Source organism: Nerophis lumbriciformis, linkage group LG06, assembly GCF_033978685.3.
Source record: "Nerophis lumbriciformis linkage group LG06, RoL_Nlum_v2.1, whole genome shotgun sequence".
Classification (NCBI taxonomy): Eukaryota; Metazoa; Chordata; class Actinopteri; order Syngnathiformes; family Syngnathidae; genus Nerophis; species Nerophis lumbriciformis.
In genome coordinates, this window is record NC_084553.2 from 3,585,951 (window position 1) to 3,607,477 (window position 21,527).

The 21,527-nt window shown below is 36.8% G+C and overlaps 1 protein-coding gene across 2 annotated transcripts in view; it reads right to left on the minus strand.

Moving 5' to 3' along the window:
* Positions 1-21,527, minus strand: part of LOC133608430 (multiple C2 and transmembrane domain-containing protein 2-like) — a 141,409-nt gene that overhangs the window by 76,816 nt on the left and 43,066 nt on the right. For both annotated transcript variants that reach the window (XM_061963651.2, XM_061963652.2), the window contains exon 3: positions 15,547-15,658. In XM_061963651.2, the coding sequence (XP_061819635.1) occupies positions 15,547-15,658 (112 nt within the window). The remainder of the gene's footprint in view (positions 1-15,546; positions 15,659-21,527) is intronic.

A 21,527-nucleotide genomic window follows, 5' to 3' on the forward strand; every position in this document is an offset into this window, starting at 1 on the left:
CAGAGGTGTTGTCGGAGAACAAAGGCTGTTGGAGGAACAAAGTAAGTGTCCTCTTACAGCAAACAAGCAGCTGAGCTTCTACAAGCTGCTAAACAATGAACTTTGATCCTCCTCCCACAGTCAATACAGAAAAGCCTAATAACTCCTGCAAGGTGCGGCTCAGACAGGTTTTTGATACGCCGCCAAGGTTGGCCTGTCAATCATGAGGAAGAATGGCGTGGATTCTTGTTAGAAAGCATGTCAACGCCTCAGAAGGTGCCTTCTCAAAGTGGGTTTAGGAGCTTTTGTTAGATCCCAGTAAGGTGCCTTCTTAAAGTGGGTTTAGGAGCTTTTGTTGGATCCCAGTGGTGACACGACAACATGACATCATCGCGCCAAGTGCGTGCTCTTTCAGTCAATTAGTGTGCAAAAAAAAAAATCTATATATATATATATTAGAGATGCGTGGATAGGCAATTATTTCATCCGCAACCGCATCAGAAAGTCGTCAACCATCCGCCATCCACCCGATGTAACATTTGATCAGAACCGCACCCGCCCGTTGTTATATATCTAATATAGACGATGCAAGGCATTAGTGAGGTTATAAAGCTTTTGCCTGTTAAAGAAAGGAGACTGATCCAATGCAGCACAGACATTCGCGTGCCACGCTGTCACGACCCAGACGCACACCAGTGCGCAATCATATGGGAGCCGCGCTGAGCGCACCTCGATCCAAGCGCGTCTCGCTGCCGGCGACGGCCGGGTATATGGGCCCGACGCTCCAGCGCCATCCATTTTCAGGGCTAGTTGATTCGGCAGGTGGGTTGTTACACACTCCTTAGCGGGTTCCGACTTCCATGGCCACCATCCTGCTGTCTATATCAACCAGGGTGAGCCCCACCCCTTTCGTGAGCGCACTGCGCGCGGAGTGACCCCTGTTACGCGTCCCCGGCAACAGGGGTGGCGGGCAGGTAAGCTGCGCGGGCGGAGTGACCCCTGTTACGAGCCCCCGGCCACGGGGGTGGCGGGCAGGTAAGCTGCTTACCTGCTGCGCGTGACGCCGGCCGCGGCGAAGGCGGACGAGGCGGGGTGTCGGTGCGGTGGTGACCCTGGACGTGCGTCGGGCCCTTCTCGCGGATCGCCTCAGCTACGGCTCCCGGTGGGGCCCTCTCGGGGGAAGGGGCCTCGGTCCCGGACCCCGGCGAGGCGTCCCTTCTCCGCTCCGTAAAAGTGTCCATCTTTTTTTTTTTTTTCTTCTGTTGTGGCATATGCTGCAGGTGCCTGCTCGTTTTTCGTATGTGGGTAACAACATTTAACTATGTATATATATTTACCAATTGGTTTAACTGCCACCCGCCTGAATCTATTTAAAATATAATTTTTTTTTATTTCAACCACCCGACCCGACCCGACCCGCGGATAAAATCTAATTTTTTAAAATTTCATCCGCCCGATCCGCGGATAATCCGCGGACTCCGCGGTTGTGCCCGCAAACCGCGCATCTCTAATATATATATATGTTGTGGGGCTGTCTTGGTTGACAAGACTCTGCAGCATCGCGTGGACATCGGGGGCAGTACCTCTGGATTGGCAGACCGGGGTGGTGGTTCCTCTCTTTAAGAAGGGGAACCGGAGGGTGTGTTCTAACTATCGTGGGATCACACTCCTCAGCCTTCCCGGTAAGGTCTATTCAGGTGTACTGGAGAGGAGGCTACGCCGGATAGTCCAACCTCGGATTCAGGAGGAACAGTGTGGTTTTCGTCCTGGTCGTGGAACTGTGGACCGGCTCTATACTCTGGGCAGGGTCATTGAGGGTGCATGGGAGTTTGCCCAACCAGTCTACATGTGTTTTGTGGACTTGGAGAAGGCATTGGACCGTGTCCCTCGGGAAGTCCTGTGGGGAGTGCTCAGAGAGTATGGGGTATCGGACTGTCTGATTTTGGCGGTCCGCTCCCTGTATGATCAGTGCCAGAGCTTGGTCCGCATTGCCGGTAGTAAGTCGGACACGTTTCCAGTGAGGGTTGGACTCCGCCAAGGCTGCCCTTTGTCACCCATTCTGTTCTGAACTTTTATGGACAGAATTTCTAGGCGCAGTCAAGGCGTTGAGGGGATCTGGTTTGGTGACTGCAGGATTAGGTCTCTGCTTTTTGCAGATGATGTGGTCCTGATGGCTTCATCTGGCCAGGATCTTCAGCTCTCGCTGGATCGGTTCGCAGCCGAGTGTGAAGCGACTGGGATGAGAATCAGCACCTCCAAGTCCGAGTCCATGGTTCTCGCCCGGAAAAGGGTGGAGTGCCATCTCCGGGTTAGGGAGGAGATCTTTCCCCAAGTGGAGGAGTTCAAGTACCTCAGAGTCTTGTTCACGAGTGAGGGAAGAGTGGATCGTGAGATGGACAGGCGAATCGGTGCGGCGTCTTCAGTAATGCGGACGCTGTATCGATCCGTTGTGGTGAAGAAGGAGCTGAGCCGGAAGGCAAAGCTCTCAATTTACCGGTCGATCTACGTTCCCATCCTCACCTATGGTCATGAGCTTTGGGTTATGACCGAAAGGACAAGATCACGGGTACAAGCGGCCCAAATGAGTTTCCTCCGCCGGGTGGCGGGTCTCTCCCTTAGAGATAGGGTGAGAAGCTCTGTCATCCGGGGGGAGCTCAAAGTAAAGCCGCTGCTCCTCCACATGGAGAGGAGCCAGATGAGGTGGTTCGGGCATCTGGTCAGGATGCCACCTGAGCGCCTCCCTAGGGAGGTGTTTAGGGCACGTCCGACCGGTAGGAGGCCACGGGGAAGACCCAGGACACGTTGGGAAGACTATGTCTCCCGGCTGGCCTGGGAACGCCTCGGGATCCCCCGGGAGGAGCTGGAACGAAGTGGCTGGGGAGAGGGAAGTCTGGGCTTCCCTGCTTAGGCTGCTGCCCCCGCGACCCGACCTCGGATAAGCGGAAGAAGATGGATGGATGGATGGATATACATTTTTTGACTGAATTTGTATACAACACATTTTTCTGCACTAATATTTTAAACTGATTTTCACTCACTGAATTTTTACACACTGGATTTTAAAAGAGTTTCAATCATACTCCACGTGGATATGTCTCCTACAAAATAAAAGTGAGTTTCAATCATACTCCACATGGACATGTCTCCTACAAAATAAAGGTGAGTTTCAATCATACTCCACATGGACATGTCTCCCTACAAAATAAAAAAATATTACAGTCATACTCCACATGGACATGTCTCCTACAAAATAAAGGTGAGTTTCAATCATACTCCACATGGATATGTCTCCTACAAAATAAAAAAACATTACAGTCATACTCCACATGGACATGTCTCCTACAGAATAAAGGTGAGTTTCAATCATACTCCACATGGATATGTCTCCCTACAAAATAAAAAAATATTACAGTCATACTCCACATGGACATGTCTCCTACAAAATAAAGGTGAGTTTCAATCATACTCCACATGGACATGTCTCCTACAAAATAAAGGTGAGTTTCAATCATACTCCACATGGATATGTCTCCTACAAAATAAAAGTGAGTTACAGTCCTACTCCACATGGACATGTCTCCCTACAAAATAAAGGTGAGTTTCAATCATAGTCCACATGGACATGTCTCCTACAAAATAAAGGTGAGTTTCAATCATAGTCCACATGGACATGTCTCCTACAAAATAAAGATGAGTTTCAATCATACTCCACATTGATATGTCTCCTACAAAATAAAGGTGAGTTTCAATCATACTCCACATGGACATGTCTCCTACAAAATAAAGATGAGTTTCAATCATAGTCCACATGGACATGTCTCCTACAAAATAAAGGTGAGTTTCAATCATACTCCACATGGACATGTCTCCTACAAAATAAAGGTGAGTTTCAATCATACTCCACATGGATATGTCTCCTACAAAATAAAGGTGAGTTTCAATCATACTCCACATGGACATGTCTCCTACAAAATAAAGGTGAGTTTCAATCATACTCCACATGGACATGTCTCCTACAAAATAAAGGTGAGTTTCAATCATACTCCACATGGATATGTCTCCTACAAAATAAAGGTGAGTTTCAATCATACTCCACATGGATGACAATATACTTATTTTAAGGTATTTTTGGGTTCATTGAGGTGAGCTAATTGTACTTGTTTTGGAAAATCTTGACAAGCCAAATTTTCTCGTTCTATTGGCAGATCATTTTGCTAAGTTCAAATAAAATAACCCTCATTTTTGTATTTTTTTTTTCTTGTTTTTGAATACTGACTTTTGCAGTGCTGATAATTGCTTATTTAAGATCATTCTTCTCACTAAGGAGATTTTAAAAGGTGTGTTATTGTTTGTGCCATCTTTTGGACGACTTTGCTGCAGTGTCCTTCCATGTAGCGCTTTCAACCGGAAGTAAAAGTGCCGTTTCAACTCCTAGCCATCCATAGCGTTTCTATTTGAGTGGATTCTTCATGCATCACACCAAGCAACTTTTGTAAGTTTTACAATATAACTAAAACAATTCTTACTTACTGAAGCCTCCCATGTGTGACGTCTGTAGGAGTGTTTTCATGCATTGTTGTACGTGCTATCGTAATGTAATGAAGCTAGCGTTAGCCGATATGCTAATAAGTTTACGAGTGTCTGTGTTAGTATTATTAACTTACATTCCTTTTGTATCGTTTCAGTTTCACAAATTCCTCAGTAAATTCACCAAAACGTCCCCGTGGAGTTATTGAGTCTGTTTAGCTGATTGGAGAGCTAGCTTGCGCAGCTAGTGGGTCCATGACCATGACTTCTGTTTTGTTTGATCATCCGTTTTACTGCCGTGTTACAGACAATTAAGGTATGTAAATAAACATTTACAGAATATCTGTGTGTAAATAACTAATTTCACAACACTCATAGTCCTATGCAGCTAATATATGGAAAATATTTGTTCATACTAAAATTGAGTGGGTGTGGCTTATATACCGGTGCGTTCTATAGTCTGGAAAATACAGTATTTGCAGTGGGGGGGTGAATTTTTATACAATAAATGTTTCGAATTTCTTTTAGGCCATTTTTTTATACACTCATTTTTACACACTGAAATTTAAAACACTATTTTTCGTGTCTGCACTACATTTTTTAAATTGAATATCTACACAATTTTTTTCATGCAGCAACTTTTGCTGCACAAATAAATTTTTTGAGTGAATTTGTATACAACACATTTTTCTGCACTAATATTTTAAACTGATTTTCACTCACTGAATTTGTACACACTGGATTTTAAAAGACTATTTCTTTCTGCACCAACTTGTTTTTTATATTGAATTTCTACACAACGAATTGTTATGCACCAAAATTTGTTGCACTGAATTTTTTTTACACACATTTTATTACACACTGATTTTAACTCACTGAATTTTAAAACTCATCAAAAATGATATTGACACAATTATTTGTCATGCATAATTTTTTTCTTTTTTCAATTTTTTTTTTTTTACACAAAATTTGTATACACTGGTTTTTACACACTGAATTTTAAAACAAGTTTTTTGTCTGCATTACTTTTTTTTTTAAATTGAATTTCTACACAATTTTTTTCATGCAGCAAATGTTGCTGCACGAATACATTTTTTGACTAAATTTGTATACAATACATTTTTCTGCACTAATATTTTAAACCGATTTTCACTCACTGAATTTTTACACACTGAATTTTAAAAAACTATTTCTTTCTGCACCAACTTGTTTTTATATTAAATTTCTACACAATTAATTGTTCTGCACCAACATTTGTTGCACAGAATTTTTTTTTACACAAATTTTTTATACACTCATTGAATTTTAAAACTCCTAAAAAATGATATTGAATTTCTACACAATGAATTTAACGGTGGCCTGGAAGTGCCAACACACTTTTACCTTTCATGAAACTAATGAATGAAAAATGACCAAAAGAAAAAATAATTAAAGCTGCAAGCAGCATTGGTCGGGCCCGCGTATTTGGCAGGTGCTAGTCCTAAGTGTCCCAATACTTTTGTCCAGTGGTAGTCCTAAGTGTCCCAATACTTTTGTCCAGTTGTAGTCCTAAGTGTCCCAATACTTTTGTTCAGTGGTAGTCCTAAGTGTCCCAATACTTTTGTGAAGTTGTAGTCCTAAGTGTCCCAATACTTTTGGCCAGTGTAAGTGTCCCAATACTTTTGTCCAGTGGTAGTCCTATGTGTCCCAATACTTTTGTCCAGTTGTAGTCCTAAGTGTCCCAATACTTTTGGCCAGTGTAAGCGTCCCAATACTTTTGTCCAGTGGTAGTCCTATGTGTCCCAATACTTTTGTCCAGTTGTAGTCCTAAGTGTCCCAATACTTTTGTCCAGTGTAAGCGTCCCAATACTTTTGGCCAGTGGTAGTCCTAGGAGTTCCAAGAGTTTTGTCAAGTTTTAGTCCCAAGTGGCCCAATACATTTGTCAAGTTTTAGTCCTATGTGTCCCAATACTTTTGTCAAGTTGTAGTCCTAAGTGTCCCAATACTTTTGTCAAGTGGTAGTCCCAAGTGTCCCAATTCTTTTGTCCAGTTGTAGTCCCAAGTGTCCCAATACTTTTGTCAAGTTTTAGTCCCAAGTGTCCCAATACTTTTGTCCAGTTTTCGGTGTAAATGTCCCAATACTTTTGTCCAGTTGTTGTCCCAAGTGTCCCAATACTTTTGTCAAGTTGTAGTCCCAAGTGTCCCAAAAGTTTTGTCCAGTTGTTTTCCTAAGTGTCCCAATACTTTTGTCCGGTGATAGTCATAAGTGTCCCAATACTTTTGTCTACTTTTAGTCTGAAGTGTCCCAAGACTTTTGTCTAGTGTACCTACCTTGTCTGCATTGTGTGGGCACGTTGGTGCTTCCTGCTTTTAAGCAGCCATCTTAAAAAAACAGCAGCGCAGCAGCATCAGCGCAGCGGGTCTTTGAAGGGTCATAAAATCAAAACCGGAGCAGTTAGAAAAAAAAGCGCTTCTGTCATTGTAATCACAAGGGTTCAATCTCTCTCCTGTGTTAGTTTGAAAGCGAAATGACAAACGCGCTCAGAGGAGTTCGTTTTTGAAGGAAGGTGACCGGTTTTTACAAAAAATTTTGAAGGGGGAATAGCAAACTTCCTGTTGATTTTTGCTGGGGGTTGTCAATTTATGAAATGTAGGTCTAAGTGAGACCTACGGAGAGGTTTTTTGTTTCATGTCTCTCCGACCTTCCCAGTGGGAGTTACAGGCAGTTTTGTCAGTTTTTTCATCCGAGGAGCAGTTTTTTGTGCGTTTTATTAAAGAATTGCGCTAGAGCGCAATTTTTAAATTTGGTTTTTTTTTTATTAGATCGCAATTTTTGCCAGTCCTGATGTGTGCGTTCAGTTTGGTGAGTTTTGAAGCATGTTAAGGGGGTCAAATTACAGCTCAAAGAGGCAAAAGTTACTGTTTTTAGTACTTGAAGGGGGAATTGCCAACTTCCTGTTGATTTTAGCCCGACAATGTACCATTATGAATTGTAGGTCTAAGTCAGACCTACATAGAGGTTTTTGTTTCATGTCTCTCCAACCTTCCTAGTGGGAGTTACAGGCAGTCTTTTTTTTCCCTAGGGGGCGCTAGAGCGCAATTTTGAGTTTTGTGGTTCGGTTTGGTTTTTTTTAAAAAGGCAATTTTCGCAGGTCCTGATGTGTGGGTCAAATATGGTGAGTTTTGAAGCATGTTAAGTGGGTCAAATTACAGTTTAATGTGGCGGCGGAAGAATAAAGAATAAAACCTTACAAATTCAATAGGTCCTTATGTCCCATTGCATAAGGACTCCCTTTGGGAGTCCTTATGCAATGGGCCATTCGAGCCCTAATAATGTGGTGGCGGAAGAATAAAGAATAAAGAATAAAACCTTACAAATTCAATAGGTCCTTATGTCCCATTGCATAAGGACTCCCTTTGGGAGTCCTTATGCAATGGGCCATGCGGGCCCTAATAATGTGGTGGCGGAAGAATAAAGAATAAAGAATAAAACCTTACAAATTCAATAGGTCCTTATGTCCCATTGCATAAGGACTCCCTTTGGGAGTCCTTATGCAATGGGCCATTCGGGCCCTAATAATGTGGTGGTGGAAGAATAAAGAATAAAACCTTACAAATTCAATAGGTCCTTATGTCCCATTGCATAAGGACTCCCTTTGGGAGTCCTTATGCAATGGGCCATGCGGGCCCTAATAATGTGGTGGCGGAAGAATAAAGAATAAAGAATAAAACCTTACAAATTCAATAGGTCCTTATGTCCCTTTGCATAAGGACTCCCTTTGGGAGTCCTTATGCAATGGGCCATTCGGGCCCTAATAATGTGGTGGCGGAAGAATAAAGAATAAAGAATAAAACCTTACAAATTCAATAGGTCCTTATGTCCCATTGCATAAGGACTCCCTTTGGGAGTCCTTATGCAATGGGCCATGCGGGCCCTAATTACAAACAAAACCACAAATCCTCAGGACTCAGAGGAAGGGCGGAGCCTGGGCTCCAGGTAGCTAATCTACCTGTCAACTTTCAAATATTTACCAAAGTGCAGCGAGACGTTGAAAAAGATTGACAGGAGAGCCAACTCCCTTCAACTAAACTCATCCTGTCACAGTGTCCACCTGCGCCAGCCTGCAGGTGTGCCTAATGTTGTGGCCCGCACACTGAGGCGTGCCTAATGTTGTGGCCCACACACTGAGGCGTGCCTAATGTTGTGGCCCACACACTGAGGTGTGCCTAATGTTGTGGCCCACACACTGATGTTGTGACGGTAAAAGCGTAGATAAAAGGCGGCGCCTGATAAGACAGAAGTGTTGTTGTTGTTGTTGTTGTTGTTGCAAGCGCGGAAGGAAAGAAGGAGGAAGTGTGATAAAGTGCGCTTGCGGCGATAAAGAATGAAAGTAGTTTGGATTATTCACACACACTTCCTGCAGTTATCAGCACATCTCATCTCATGTTTTTAATGACACTTCAAACTAATCTAATGCTGTTAATGCAACTTAAAACTAATCTCAGGCTTTTTTAATGCAATTTAAAACAAATCTAATGCTTTTAAGGCAACTTAAAACTAATCTAAGGCTTTTTTAATGCAACTTAAAACTAATCTAAGGCTTTTTTAATGCAATTTAAAACTAATCTAATGCTTTTAATGCAACTTCAAACTAATCTAAGGCTTTTTTAATGCAACTTAAAACTAATCTAAGGCTTTTTTAATGCAATTTAAAACTAATCTAAGGCTTTTAATGCAACTTAAAACCAATCCAATGATTTTAATGAAACTTCAAACTAATCTAATGCTTTTAATGCAATTTAAAACTAATCTAATGCTTTTAATGCAACTTAAAACTAATCTAAGGCTTTTTTAATGCAATTTAAAACTAATCTAATGCTTTTTTTAATGCAATTTAAAACTAATCTAATGCTTTTAATGCAATTTAAAACTAATCTAAGGCTTTTTTAATGCAATTTAAAACTAATCTAATGCTTTTTTAATGCAATTTAAAACTAATCTAATGCTTTTAATGCAACTTAAAACTAATCTAAGGCTTTTTTAATGCAATTTAAAACTAATCTAATGCTTTTAATGCAACTTAAAACTAATCTAATGCTTCTTAAAACAATTTAAAACTAATCTAATGTTTTTTAATGCAACTTCAAACAAATCTAATATTTTTAATGCAACTTAAAACTAATCTAATGCTTGTAATGCAACATAAAACTAATCTAAGGCTTTTTAATGCAACTTAAAACTAATCTAAGGCTTTTTTAATGCAATTTAAAACTAATCTAATGTTTTTAATGCAACATAAAACTAATCTAAGGCTTTTTAAATGCAACTTAAAACTAATCTAAGGCTTTTTTAATGCAATTTAAAACTAATCTAATGCTTTTAATGCAACTTAAAACCGATCCAATGATTTTAATGAAACTTCAAACTAATCTAATGCTTTTAATGCAACTTAAAACTAATCTAAGGCTTTTTTAATGCAACTTAAAACTAATCTAAGGCTTTTTTAATGCAACTTAAAACTAATCTAAGGCTTTTTTAATGCAATTTAAAACTAATCTAATGCTTCTTAAAACAATTTAAAACTAATCTAATGTTTTTTAATGCAACTTGAAACTAATCTAAGGCTTTTTTAATGCAACTTAAAACTAATCTAAGGCTTTTTTAATGCAACTTAATACTAATCTAAGGCTTTTTAAATGCAACTTAAAACTAATCTAAGGCTTTTTAAATGCAACTTAAAACTAATCTAAGGCTTTTTTAATGCAATTTAAAACTAATCTTATGCTTTTAATGCAACTTAAAACTAATCTAAGGCTTTTTTAATGCAACTTAAAACTAATCTAAGGCTTTTTTAATGCAACATAAAACTAATCTAATGCTTTTTTAATGCAATTTAAAACTAATCTAATGCTTATAATGCAACTTAAAACTAATCTAAGGCTTTTTTAATGCAACTTAAAACTAATCTAAGGCTTTTTTAATGCAATTTAAAACTAATCTAAGGCTTTTTTTAATGCAATTTAAAACTAATCTAAGGCTTTTTTAATGCAATTTAAAACAAATCTAATGCTTTTAATGCAACTTAAAACTAATCTAAGGCTTTTTTAATGCAACTTAAAACTAATCTAAGGCTTTTTTAATGCAATTTAAAACTAATCTAATGCTTGTAATGCAATTTAAAACTAATCTAAGGCTTTTTTAATGCAATTTAAAACTAATCTAATGCTTTTAATGCAACTTCAAACTAATCTAAGGCTTTTTTAATGCAACTTGTAACTAATCTAATGCTTTTTAATGCAACTTCAAACAATTAAAACAATTTAAAACTAATCTAATGTTTTTTTAATGCAACATAAAACTAATCTAAGGCTTTTTTAATGCAATTTAAAACTAATCTAAGGCTTTTTAAATGCAACTTAAAACTAATCTAAGGCTTTTTTAATGCAATTTAAAACTAATCTAATGCTTTTAATGCAACTTAAAACTAATCTAAGGCTTTTTTAATGCAACTTAAAACTAATCTAAGGCTTTTTAATGCAATTTAAAACTAATCTAATGTTTTTAATGCAACTTAAAACTAATCTAAGGCTTTTTAAATGCAACTTAAAACTAATCTAAGGCTTTTTTAATGCAACTTAAAACTAATCTAATGCTTCTTAAAACAATTTAAAACTAATCTAATGTTTTTTAATGCAACTTCAAACAAATCTAATATTTTTAATGCAACTTAAAACTAATCTAATGCTTGTAATGCAACATAAAACTAATCTAAGGCTTTTTAATGCAACTTAAAACTAATCTAAGGCTTTTTTAATGCAATTTAAAACTAATCTAATGTTTTTAATGCAACATAAAACTAATCTAAGGCTTTTTAAATGCAACTTAAAACTAATCTAAGGCTTTTTTAATGCAATTTAAAACTAATCTAATGCTTTTAATGCAACTTAAAACTAATCTAAGGCTTTTTAAATGCAACTTAAAACTAATCTAAGGCTTTTTTAATGCAATTTAAAACTAATCTAAGGCTTTTTTAATGCAACTTAAAACTAATCTAAGGCTTTTTTAATGCAATTTAAAACTAATCTAATGCTTTTAATGCAATTTAAAACTAATCTAAGGCTTTTTAAATGCAACTTAAAACTAATCTAAGGCTTTTTTAATGCAATTTAAAACTAATCTAATGCTTGTAATGCAACTTAAAACCAATCCAATGATTTTAATGAAACTTCAAACTAATCTAATGCTTTTAATGCAATTTAAAACTAATCTAATGCTTTTAATGCAATTTAAAACTAATCTAATGCTTTTAATGCAACTTAAAACTAATCTAATGCTTTTTTTAATGCAATTTAAAACTAATCTAATGCTTTTAATGCAACTTAAAACTAATCTAAGGCTTTTTTAATGCAATTTAAAACTAATCTAATGCTTTTTTAATGCAATTTAAAACTAATCTAATGCTTTTAATGCAACTTAAAACCGATCCAATGATTTTAATGAAACTTCAAACTAATCTAATGCTTTTAATGCAACTTAAAACTAATCTAATGCTTCTTAAAACAATTTAAAACGAATCTAATGTTTTTTAATGCAACTTCAAACAAATATAATATTTTTAATGCAACTTAAAACTAATTTCATACTTTAATTGCAACTTAAAACTAATTTCATTCTTTTTAATGACATTTTAATGCAACTTTAAAATAATTACATGCTTTTTAATGAAACTTTCAAATAATTTCATCTTTTAACTGCAAATTCAAAGTATTTTCATGCTTTTTAATGCAACTTTAAACTAAGCCAATGCTTTTTAATGCAACTTAAAAATAATTTCATCCTTTAAATGCAACTTTAAACTAATGTCATGCTTTTTAATGCCCTTTTTAATGAAACTTTAAAATAATTTCATCTTTTAAATACAAATTCAAAGTAATTTCATGCTTTTTAATGCAACTTTAAACTAATTTCATGCTTTTTAACGCAACTTGTAACTAATCTAATGCTTTTTAATGCAACTTTAAAATTATCTAATGCTTTTTAATGCAACTTAAAAATAATTTCATACTTTAAATGCAACTTCAAACTAATTTCATTCTTTTTAATGACATTTTAATGCAACTTTAAAATAATGACATGCTTTTTAATGCCCTTTTTAATGAAACTTTAAAATAATTTCATCTTTTAAATGCAAATTCAAAGTAATTTCATGCTTTTTAATGCAACTTTAAACTAAGTTAATGCAACTTTAAACTAAGTTCATGCTTTTTAATGCAACTTTAAACTAAGCCAATGCTTTTTAATGCAACTTAAAAATAATTTCATCCTTTAAATGCATAAATGCAACTTTAAACTAACGTCATGCTTTTTAATGCCCTTTTTAATGAAACTTTAAAATAATTTCATCTTTTAAATGCAAATTCAAAGTAATTTCATGCTTTTTAATGCAACTTTAAACTAAGTTAATGCAACTTTAAACTAAGTTCATGCTTTTTAATGCAACTTGTAACTAATCTATTGCTTTTTAATGCAACTTTAAAATTATCTAATGCTTTTTAATGCAACTTAAAAATAATTTCATACTTTAAATGCAACTTCAAACTAATTTCATTCTTTTTAATGACATTTTAATGCAACTTTAAAATAATGACATGCTTTTTAATGCTCTTTTTAATGAAACTTTAAAATAATTTCATCTTTTAAATGCAAATTCAAAGTCATTTCATGCTTTTTAATGCAACTTTAAACTAAGTTAATGCAACTTTAAACTAAGTTCATGCTTTTTAATGCAACTTTAAACTAAGCCAATGCTTTTTAATGCAACTTAAAAATAATTTCATCCTTTAAATGCATAAATGCAACTTTAAACTAACGTCATGCTTTTTAATGCCCTTTTTAATGAAACTTTAAAATAATTTCATCTTTTAAATGCAAATTCAAAGTAATTTCATGCTTTTTAATGCAACTTTAAACTAAGTTAATGCAACTTTAAACTAAGTTCATGCTTTTTAATGCAACTTGTAACTAATCTATTGCTTTTTAATGCAACTTTAAAATTATCTAATGCTTTTTAATGCAACTTAAAAATAATTTCATACTTTAAATGCAACTTCAAACTAATTTCATTCTTTTTAATGACATTTTAATGCAACTTTAAAATAATTACATGCTTTTTAATGCTCTTTTTAATGAAACTTTAAAATAATTTCATCTTTTAAATGCAAATTCAAAGTCATTTCATGCTTTTTAATGCAACTTTAAACTAAGTTAATGCAACTTTAAACTAAGTTCATGCTTTTTAATGCAACTTTAAACTAAGCCAATGCTTTTTAATGCAACTTAAAAATAATTTCATCCTTTAAATGCATAAATGCAACTTTAAACTAACGTCATGCTTTTTAATGCCCTTTTTAATGAAACTTTAAAATAATTTCATCTTTTAAATGCAAATTCAAAGTAATTTCATGCTTTTTAATGCAACTTTAAACTAAGTTAATGCAACTTTAAACTAAGTTCATGCTTTTTAATGCAACTTAAAAATAATTTCATACTTTAAATGCAACTTCAAACTAATTTCATTCTTTTTAATGACATTTTAATGCAACTTTAAAATAATTACATGCTTTTTAATGCTCTTTTAATGAAACTTTAAAATAATTTCATCTTTTAAATGCAAATTCAAAGTCATTTCATGCTTTTTAATGCAACTTTAAACTAAGTTAATGCAACTTTAAACTAAGTTCATGCTTTTTAATGCAACTTTAAACTAAGCCAATGCTTTTTAATGCAACTTAAAAAATAATTTCATCCTTTAAATGCAACTTTAAACTAATGTCATGCTTTTTAATGCCCTTTTTAATGAAACTTTAAAATAATTTCATCTTTTAAATGCAAATTCAAAGTAATTTCATGCTTTTTAATGCAACTTCAAACTAAGTTCATGCTTTTTAATGCAACTTTAAAATAATGACATGCTTTTTAATGCCCTTTTTATTGAAACTTTAAAATAATTTCATCTTTTAAATGCAAATTCAAAGTAATTTCATGCTTTTTAATGCAACTTAAAACTAATCTAATGCTTTTTAATGCAACTTTAAAATTATCTAATGCTTTTTAATGCAACTTAAAAATAATTTCATACTTTAAATGCAACTTCAAACTAATTTAATTCTTTTTAATGACATTTTAATGCAACTTTAAAATAATGACATGCTTTTTAATGCCCTTTTTAATGAAACTATAAAATAATTTCATCTTTTAAATGCAAATTCAAAGTAATTTCATGCTTTTTAATGCAACTTTAAACTAAGTTAATGCAACTTTAAACTAATCTAATGCTTTTTAATGCAACTTTAAACTAAGCCAATGCTTTTTAATGCAACTTAAAAATAATTTCATCCTTTAAATGCATAAATGCAACTTTAAACTAACGTCATGCTTTTTAATGCCCTTTTTAATGAAACTTTAAAATAATTTCATCTTTTAAATGCAAATTCAAAGTAATTTCATGCTTTTTAATGCAACTTCAAACTAAGTTCATGCATTTTAACGCAACTTGTAACTAATCTAATGCTTTTTAATGCAACTTTAAAATTATCTAATGCTTTTTAATGCAACTTTAAACTAATTTCATGCTTTTTATTGCAACTTCAAGCTACTTTTGTGCTTTGTAATGCCCTTTTTAATACAACTTAAAACTAACCTATGTTTTATTGCCCTTTTTAATGCAACTTAAAATTAATTAATGCTTTTTAATGCAACTTTTGGTGAAAAAAGGAAAAAAAGTAGAAAAATATTATAAAAAAGGGGGAAAAACAGGGAAAAAGGGAAAAAAGGGGAAAAAAGGAAATAAAGGATAAAATAGGGGGAAAGGGGACAAGGGAAAAAACTGTAAAAAAGGGAAAGAAAGGGAAAGAAAGATGTGACAAGGCCAGCATTGCAGTAACAAAAATAAGATCAAGGCTCAAGTAAGAAAAACACAAACAAGGTTAACAAAACTCAACAACCAGATGGGACTCGAACCCACAACCAGACTATGACACACAACTAACAAGACTTCTTACCACTGCGGTCTCGGATCACCAAGTTGTGTCCTTCCTTCAGGTTGATGGTGAGCAGGAAGGATCGGGAAGACTCTCTGTCGCCTTCAAACACACTGGGAGACTCCATGTCAGTCTGCACACAAACAATACCCCGTTATTGCATCATCACATGTACTCCATGTCAGTCTGCACACAAACAATACCCCGTTATTGCATCATCACATGTACTCCATGTCAGTCTGCACACAAACAATACCCCGTTATTGCATCATCACATGTACTCCATGTCAGTCTGCACACAAACAATACCCCGTTATTGCATCATCACACGTACTCCATGTCAGTCTGCACACAAACAATACCCCGTTATTGCATCATCACACGTACTCCATGTCAGTCTGCACACAAACAATACCCCGTTATTGCATCATCACACGTACTCCATGTCAGTCTGCACACAAACAATACCCCGTTATTGCATCATCACATGTACCCCATGTCAGTCTGCACACAAACAATACCCCGTTATTGCATCATCACACGTACCCCATGTCAGTCTGCACACAAACAATACCCCGTTATTGCATCATCACATGTACTCCATGTCAGTCTGCACACAAACAATACCCCGTTATTGCATCATCACTACTCCACATGGACATGTCTCCCTACAAAATAAAAGTTAGTTGCAGTCCTACTCCACATGGACATGTCTCCCTACAAAATAAAAGTTAGTTGCAGTCCTGCTCCACATGGACATGTCTCCCTACAAAATAAAAGTTAGTTACAGTCCTACTCCACATGGACATGTCTCCCTACAAAATAAAAGTCAGTTTCAGTCCTACTCCACATGGGCATGTCTCCCTACAAAATAAAAGTTAGTTGCAGTCCTACTCCACATGGACATGTCTCCCTACAAAATAAAGGTGAGTTGCAGTCCTACTCCACATGGACATGTCTCCCTACAAAATAAAAGTGAGTTGCAGTCCCACTCCACATGGACATGTCTCCCTACAAAATAAAAGTGAGTTGCAGTCCTACTCCACATGGACATGTCTCCCTACAAAATAAAAGTTAGTTACAGTCCTACTCCACATGGACATGTCTCCCTACAAAATAAAAGTTAGTTGCAGTCCTACTCCACATGGACATGTCTCCCTACAAAATAAAGGTGAGTTGCAGTCCTACTCCACATGGACATGTCTCCCTACAAAATAAAAGTGAGTTGCAGTCCCACTCCACATGGACATGTCTCCCTACAAAATAAAGGTGAGTTAAAATCATACTCCACATGGACATGTCTCCGACAAAATAAAGGTGAGTTATAATCATACTCCACATGGATGTGTCTCCTACAAAATAAAGGTGAGTTTCAATCATACTCCACATGGATATGTCTCCTACAAAATAAAAGTGAGTTACAATCATACTCCACATGGACATGTCTCCCTACAAAATAAAGGTGAGTTGCAGTCCTACTCCACATGGACATGTCTCCTCTACAAAATAAAAGTCAGTTTCAGTCCTACTCCACATGGACATGTCTCCCTACAAAATAAAGGTGAGTTGCAGTCCTACTCTACATGGACATGTCTCCCTACAAAATAAAAGTGAGTTGCAGTCCCACTCCACATGGACATGTCTCCCTACAAAATAAAAGTCAGTTTCAGTCCTACTCCACATGGGCATGTCTCCCTACAAAATAAAAGTCAGTTTCAGTCCTACTCCACATGGGCATGTCTCCCTACAAAATAAAAGTCAGTTTCAGTCCTACTCCACATGGGCATGTCTCCCTACAAAATAAAAGTCCGTTTCAGTCCTACTCCACATGGGCATGTCTCCCTACAAAATAAAAGTTAGTTGCAGTCCTACTCCAAATGGACATGTCTCCCTACAAAATAAAGGTGAGTTAAAATCATACTCCACATGGACATGTCTCCGACAAAATAAAGGTGAGTTATAATCATACTCCACATGGATGTGTCTCCTACAAAATAAAGGTGAGTTTCAATCATACTCCACATGGACATGTCTCCCTACAAAATAAAGGTGAGTTGCAGTCCTACCGTACTCCACATGGACATGTCTCCCTACAAAATAAAGGTGAGTTGCAGTCCTACCGTACTCCACATGGACATGTCTCCCTACAAAATAAAAGTGAGTTACAGTCCTACTCCACATGGACATGTCTCCCTACAAAATAAAAGTTAGTTACAGTCCTACTCCACATGGACATGTCTCCCTACAAAATAAAAGTTAGTTACAGTCCTACTCCACATGGACATGTCTCCCTACAAAATAAAAGTTAGTTACAGTCCTACTCCACATGGACATGTCTCCCTACAAAATAAAGGTGAGTTGCAGTCCTACTCTACATGGACATGTCTCCCTACAAAATAAAAGTGAGTTGCAGTCCCACTCCACATGGACATGTCTCCCTACAAAATAAAAGTCAGTTTCAGTCCTACTCCACATGGGCATGTCTCCCTACAAAATAAAGGTGAGTTACAATCATACTCCACATGGACATGTCTCCCTACAAAATAAAGGTGAGTTTCAATCATACTCCACATGGACATGTCTCCCTACAAAATAAAGGTGAGTTGCAGTCATACTCCACATGGACATGTCTCCCTACAAAATAAAGGTGAGTTTCAATCATACTCCACATGGACATGTCTCCCTACAAAATAAAGGTGAGTTGTAGTCATACTCCACATGGACATGTCTCCTACAAAATAAAGGTGAGTTTCAATCATACTCCACATGGATATGTCTCCTACAAAATAAAGGTGAGTTTCAATCATACTCCACATGGACATGTCTCCTACAAAATAAAGGTGAGTTACAATCATACTCCACATGGACATGTCTCCTACAAAATAAAGGTGAGTTACAATCATACTCCACATGGATATGTCTCCCTACAAAATAAAAGTGAGTTACAGTCCTACTCCACATGGATATGTCTCCTACAAAATAAAGGTGAGTTTCAATCATACTCCACATGGACATGTCTCCCTACAAAATAAAGGTGAGTTGCAGTCCTACTCCACATGGACATGTCTCCCTACAAAATAAAAGTGAGTTGCAGTCCCACTCCACATGGACATGTCTCCCTACAAAATAAAAGTCAGTTGCAGTCCTACTCCACATGGACATGTCTCCTACAAAATAAAGGTGAGTTTCAATCACACTCCACATGGACATGTCTCCCTACAAAATAAAGGTGAGTTGCAGTCCTACTCCACATGGACATGTCTCCCTACAAAATAAAAGTTAGTTACAGTCCTACTCCACATGGACATGTCTCCCTACAAAATAAAAGTGAGTTGCAGTCCCACTCCACATGGACATGTCTCCCTACAAAATAAAAGTCAGTTTCAGTCCTACTCCACATGGACATGTCTCCCTACAAAATAAAAGTCAGTTTCAGTCCTACTCCACATGGGCATGTCTCCCTACAAAATAAAAGTTAGTTGCAGTCCTACTCCACATGGACATGTCTCCCTACAAAATAAAAGTGAGTTGCAGTCCCACTCCACATGGACATGTCTCCCTACAAAATAAAAGTTAGTTACAGTCCTACTCCACATGGACATGTCTCCCTACAAAATAAAGGTGAGTTAAAATCATACTCCACATGGACATGTCTCCTACAAAATAAAAGTGAGTTGCAGTCCTACTCCACATGGACATGTCTCCCTACAAAATAAAAGTCAGTTGCAGTCCCACTCCACATGGACATGTCTCCCTACAAAATAAAAGTTAGTTACAGTCCTACTCCACATGGACATGTCTCCCTACAAAATAAAAGTGAGTTGCAGTCCCACTCCACATGGACATGTCTCCCTACAAAATAAAAGTCAGTTTCAGTCCTACTCCACATGGACATGTCTCCCTACAAAATAAAAGTCAGTTTCAGTCCTACTCCACATGGGCATGTCTCCCTACAAAATAAAAGTTAGTTGCAGTCCTACTCCACATGGACATGTCTCCCTACAAAATAAAAGTGAGTTGCAGTCCCACTCCACATGGACATGTCTCCCTACAAAATAAAAGTTAGTTACAGTCCTACTCCACATGGACATGTCTCCCTACAAAATAAAAGTCAGTTTCAGTCCTACTCCACATGGACATGTCTCCCTACAAAATAAAAGTCAGTTTCAGTCCTACTCCACATGGGCATGTCTCCCTACAAAATAAAAGTTAGTTGCAGTCCTACTCCACATGGACATGTCTCCCTACAAAATAAAAGTGAGTTGCAGTCCCACTCCACATGGACATGTCTCCCTACAAAATAAAAGTTAGTTACAGTCCTACTCCACATGGACATGTCTCCCTACAAAATAAAGGTGAGTTAAAATCATACTCCACATGGACATGTCTCCTACAAAATAAAAGTGAGTTGCAGTCCTACTCCACATGGACATGTCTCCCTACAAAATAAAAGTCAGTTGCAGTCCCACTCCACATGGACATGTCTCCCTACAAAATAAAAGTTAGTTACAGTCCTACTCCACATGGACATGTCTCCCTACAAAATAAAAGTGAGTTGCAGTCCCACTCCACATGGACATGTCTCCCTACAAAATAAAAGTCAGTTTCAGTCCTACTCCACATGGACATGTCTCCCTACAAAATAAAAGTCAGTTTCAGTCCTACTCCACATGGACATGTCTCCCTACAAAATAAAAGTCAGTTGCAGTCCCACTCCACATGGACATGTCTCCCTACAAAATAAAAGTTAGTTACAGTCCTACTCCACATGGACATGTCTCCCTACAAAATAAAAGTGAGTTGCAGTCCCACTCCACATGGACATGTCTCCCTACAAAATAAAAGTCAGTTTCAGTCCTACTCCACATGGACATGTCTCCCTACAAAATAAAAGTCAGTTTCAGTCCTACTCCACATGGGCATGTCTCCCTACAAAATAAAAGTTAGTTGCAGTCCTACTCCACATGGACATGTCTCCCTACAAAATAAAAGTGAGTTGCAGTCCCACTCCACATGGACATGTCTCCCTACAAAATAAAAGTTAGTTACAGTCCTACTCCACATGGACATGTCTCCCTACAAAATAAAAGTCAGTTTCAGTCCTACTCCACATGGACATGTCTCCCTACAAAATAAAAGTCAGTTTCAGTCCTACTCCACATGGGCATGTCTCCCTACAAAATAAAAGTTAGTTGCAGTCCTACTCCACATGGACATGTCTCCCTACAAAATAAAAGTGAGTTGCAGTCCCACTCCACATGGACATGTCTCCCTACAAAATAAAAGTTAGTTACAGTCCTACTCCACATGGACATGTCTCCCTACAAAATAAAGGTGAGTTAAAATCATACTCCACATGGACATGTCTCCTACAAAATAAAAGTGAGTTGCAGTCCTACTCCACATGGACATGTCTCCCTACAAAATAAAAGTCAGTTGCAGTCCCACTCCACATGGACATGTCTCCCTACAAAATAAAAGTTAGTTACAGTCCTACTCCACATGGACATGTCTCCCTACAAAATAAAAGTGAGTTGCAGTCCCACTCCACATGGACATGTCTCCCTACAAAATAAAAGTCAGTTTCAGTCCTACTCCACATGGACATGTCTCCCTACAAAATAAAAGTCAGTTTCAGTCCTACTCCACATGGGCATGTCTCCCTACAAAATAAAAGTTAGTTGCAGTCCTACTCCACATGGACATGTCTCCCTACAAAATAAAAGTGAGTTGCAGTCCCACTCCACATGGACATGTCTCCCTACAAAATAAAAGTTAGTTACAGTCCTACTCCACATGGACATGTCTCCCTACAAAATAAAAGTCAGTTTCAGTCCTACTCCACATGGGCATGTCTCCCTACAAAATAAAAGAGAGTTGCAGTCCTACTCCACATGGACATGTCTCCCTACAAAATAAAAGTCAGTTTCAGTCCTACTCCACATGGGCATGTCTCCCTACAAAATAAAAGTCAGTTTCAGTCCTACTCCACATGGACATGT